Source organism: Solanum verrucosum, unplaced genomic scaffold (genome assembly GCF_900185275.1).
Source record: "Solanum verrucosum unplaced genomic scaffold, falcon-dt-bn FXZP01000129.1, whole genome shotgun sequence".
Lineage (NCBI taxonomy): Eukaryota > Viridiplantae > Streptophyta > Magnoliopsida > Solanales > Solanaceae > Solanum > Solanum verrucosum.
In genome coordinates this window covers 165,821-168,371 of record NW_026020333.1, presented here as the reverse complement: position 1 = coordinate 168,371, position 2,551 = coordinate 165,821, and the positions used below count along the sequence as shown (strand labels likewise).

General features: G+C 30.5%; 1 protein-coding gene across 1 annotated transcript; it reads right to left on the bottom strand.

The window, feature by feature from the left end:
- Positions 1 to 788: 788 nt before the first annotated feature.
- On the bottom strand, positions 789 to 1,513 carry LOC125836822 (uncharacterized). The gene has a single exon (XM_049515983.1). It carries the CDS (start codon positions 1,494 to 1,496, stop codon positions 897 to 899), a length of 600 nt encoding a protein of 199 aa, XP_049371940.1. The 5' UTR covers positions 1,497 to 1,513; the 3' UTR covers positions 789 to 896.
- Between the last annotated feature and the right edge of the window lie 1,038 nt (positions 1,514 to 2,551).

The following is a 2,551-nucleotide window of genomic DNA, read 5'->3' as shown; positions in this document are numbered from 1 at the left end:
GAACTCAAAATGACAGCAACGAATCATACACACGGACACGATCGATCGATTTTGTTTTGTAAGAAATGTGTATGCAAAAGAAGGGAAGAATTCGATGCAGAAAATTGAGAGAAAGCCTCTCTATTTATAGCCAACAAAGGGTAAAGGTGACAAATCTTTGGAAAGAAGACAACTTTTCAGAAAGGTCACAACACTTTGGAAAAGGTACAACCTTTCAATTTGTCACAACTCTTTAGAAAGAACACAACCTTTCATAAAGGTCACAACCCTTCAGCATAGTTACAACCCTTCAAGATAGTCACAATCCTTCATTTTCTGTTCACACCTTTAAAACCCAACAGAGACTTACAATTAGACTTTCGCTTTGTCAAAACTCTTTTATGATATAAAACTATGATTTTGAATTCCTTATTTCTATTATCTTGTATAATGTATGCTAAGTGGCTTGGGCAAGGCCCCTTGGGGTCATATATGTCATGTTATGCAAAGGGTGTACCTTGGGTCGTGACATTATCACCAAGAGAAACACATATAATTATATTTAACGAGAAGTAAATTAGTTAATAGTGAATCCACTAGAAAAAAAACTTGAGATTGGTCTCCTGACTTGAATGCCTTCATTAAAGTGATGAACTTTGAAGATATGATTTTCTTATTTGAATTATTTGATTGAGCTTTAAATGACATCAATTTGACTTGGACCTATAATTAAACCAGTCGACATTATATAATAACACAATTTCATATACCTCAAATATTTGGATATTGAATAATGTAGTATTCTTAAGTAATGAATTATGTGAATCTCAATCTACAAATTGCTATACTATGAAGAATTCCTCAATAAGCACAATTAGTTAATGAAGATAACATATAAACATACATATATATTTGATTTAACTAATTTCTTGAGGTTCTCCAAGTTGGGCCTTTGTCTTTGGGGAAACAAGAGTGAATGCCACAGAATGTGAATTTGATCTGATAAAAGTTAAATCCAATCTCTGAAAGGTGGAATCTGACCTTGTTCGACGATGTAAATTAGGACGTTTATCCACAACCTCGATATCCCACAAGACTTTTTCGTGTTTTCTATTAGTATTAGGAGCCTCGTGTGTAATTGAATTTCTCCATGGTGGTAATCCTCCGTTTGGTTGAAGGAATGTTCCCCAAAATGATTTGAGACGTACCTGAAATCCATCCCTTACGGCTTCCCATTCCACGGATGGGTAATTCTTTTCTGGAAGATCTGCTTGGATTACTTTCTTTCCAATAACACCTGGAATGAATGGTGTGTTGGTAGCGGTTAGATATTTTCCATAACAACTCTTGAGACGAAACGCGTCTTCTCTTCCCTCAACAAATTCAACATTCCAAATTGAATCTTTATTAGATCCTTTGCGTCTTTGTGTTACACTATCTTTGTCATCCATCGCTATTAGGTACTTGTCTTTTCGATTTCTAAGCCGAACGCTCTCCGCCCTTTGGAATAGTTCCATTTTTATCAATACCTAATTAATTCGTTCCAATTCATATGAGATAATTAAAGATAACGAAGTACATATATATGTATGGAAAAAATAAAAGGAACCATTGATTATATGAAATGATATTTGTTGCATACATAAAATATATTGATATGCATACCTGAGTTAAATTAATCGATAAATAAGGGTTTTGATGAAGAGAGAAAACATGCGATTTGACAGATCTTGAAAGATAACTCATATATATGTTAAATGTGATGTATGTATGTTTCAAATAGAATCTCAATTATCTTGACTCAATGGTTAATATCTTCATATTTATTTACCAACTAATTTGCGTGTATTTCGATTCTTAGTACAATTTTGTTGAATTACTAAAAATATTTTATGTAAAAAGGTATAAGTAGAAGTTCTTGTAATAAATTAAATATAATCGTTTAAGTTAATGACTTGACAATTTACGCTCAATCTAATATATTACTCCATATATTATCGAACCTGAACCTGCAAATGTAAGGAATCAAATAGTTAGTAATTAACATCAACTCTAATTACGTAATTTTTTATTTATTTAGAATATAACGTAATCCCCTGCCCAAAATTAATAAGTTGAAATTTAATATCAAACTATTATTATTTTAATTAGTATATCAAAATAAATCTTATTACTAAAACATGGCAGTATTATCTACTGTATAATCTAGTAATTCAAATAACATGTTAAAGGATTACAAAAATAATGCACTTTGTATGTAATATTGAATTAAGAAGAAAAAAACAATTCAAATGTAAGTTTAATTTTAAGATAACATCAAACTTTGTTACCAAATAAAACTTCCTCATATAATTCACCACTAAATAACAATATTCTTTCTAGCTACTTGTGATCTTTTCAATACTTTTTGTGTATTTAATTGTAGTTTGGTCTTTATTATATTTTTTTAGTTGCATTTTGTGTCTTTCTTGACTAATGTGAATGCTTCATCCACGTCATGTGTTATCTATAATTTTTTTCATCTTAAAATGGATAATAATTATGCAAGTCTTTCTTTTTAGGAAACTAAGCA

Bases quoted from the DNA above. Each gene is read 5' to 3' on its own strand.
- LOC125836822 (XM_049515983.1), bottom strand. From the start codon at position 1,496: ATGGAACTATTCCAAAGGGCGGAGAGCGTTCGGCTTAGAAATCGAAAA.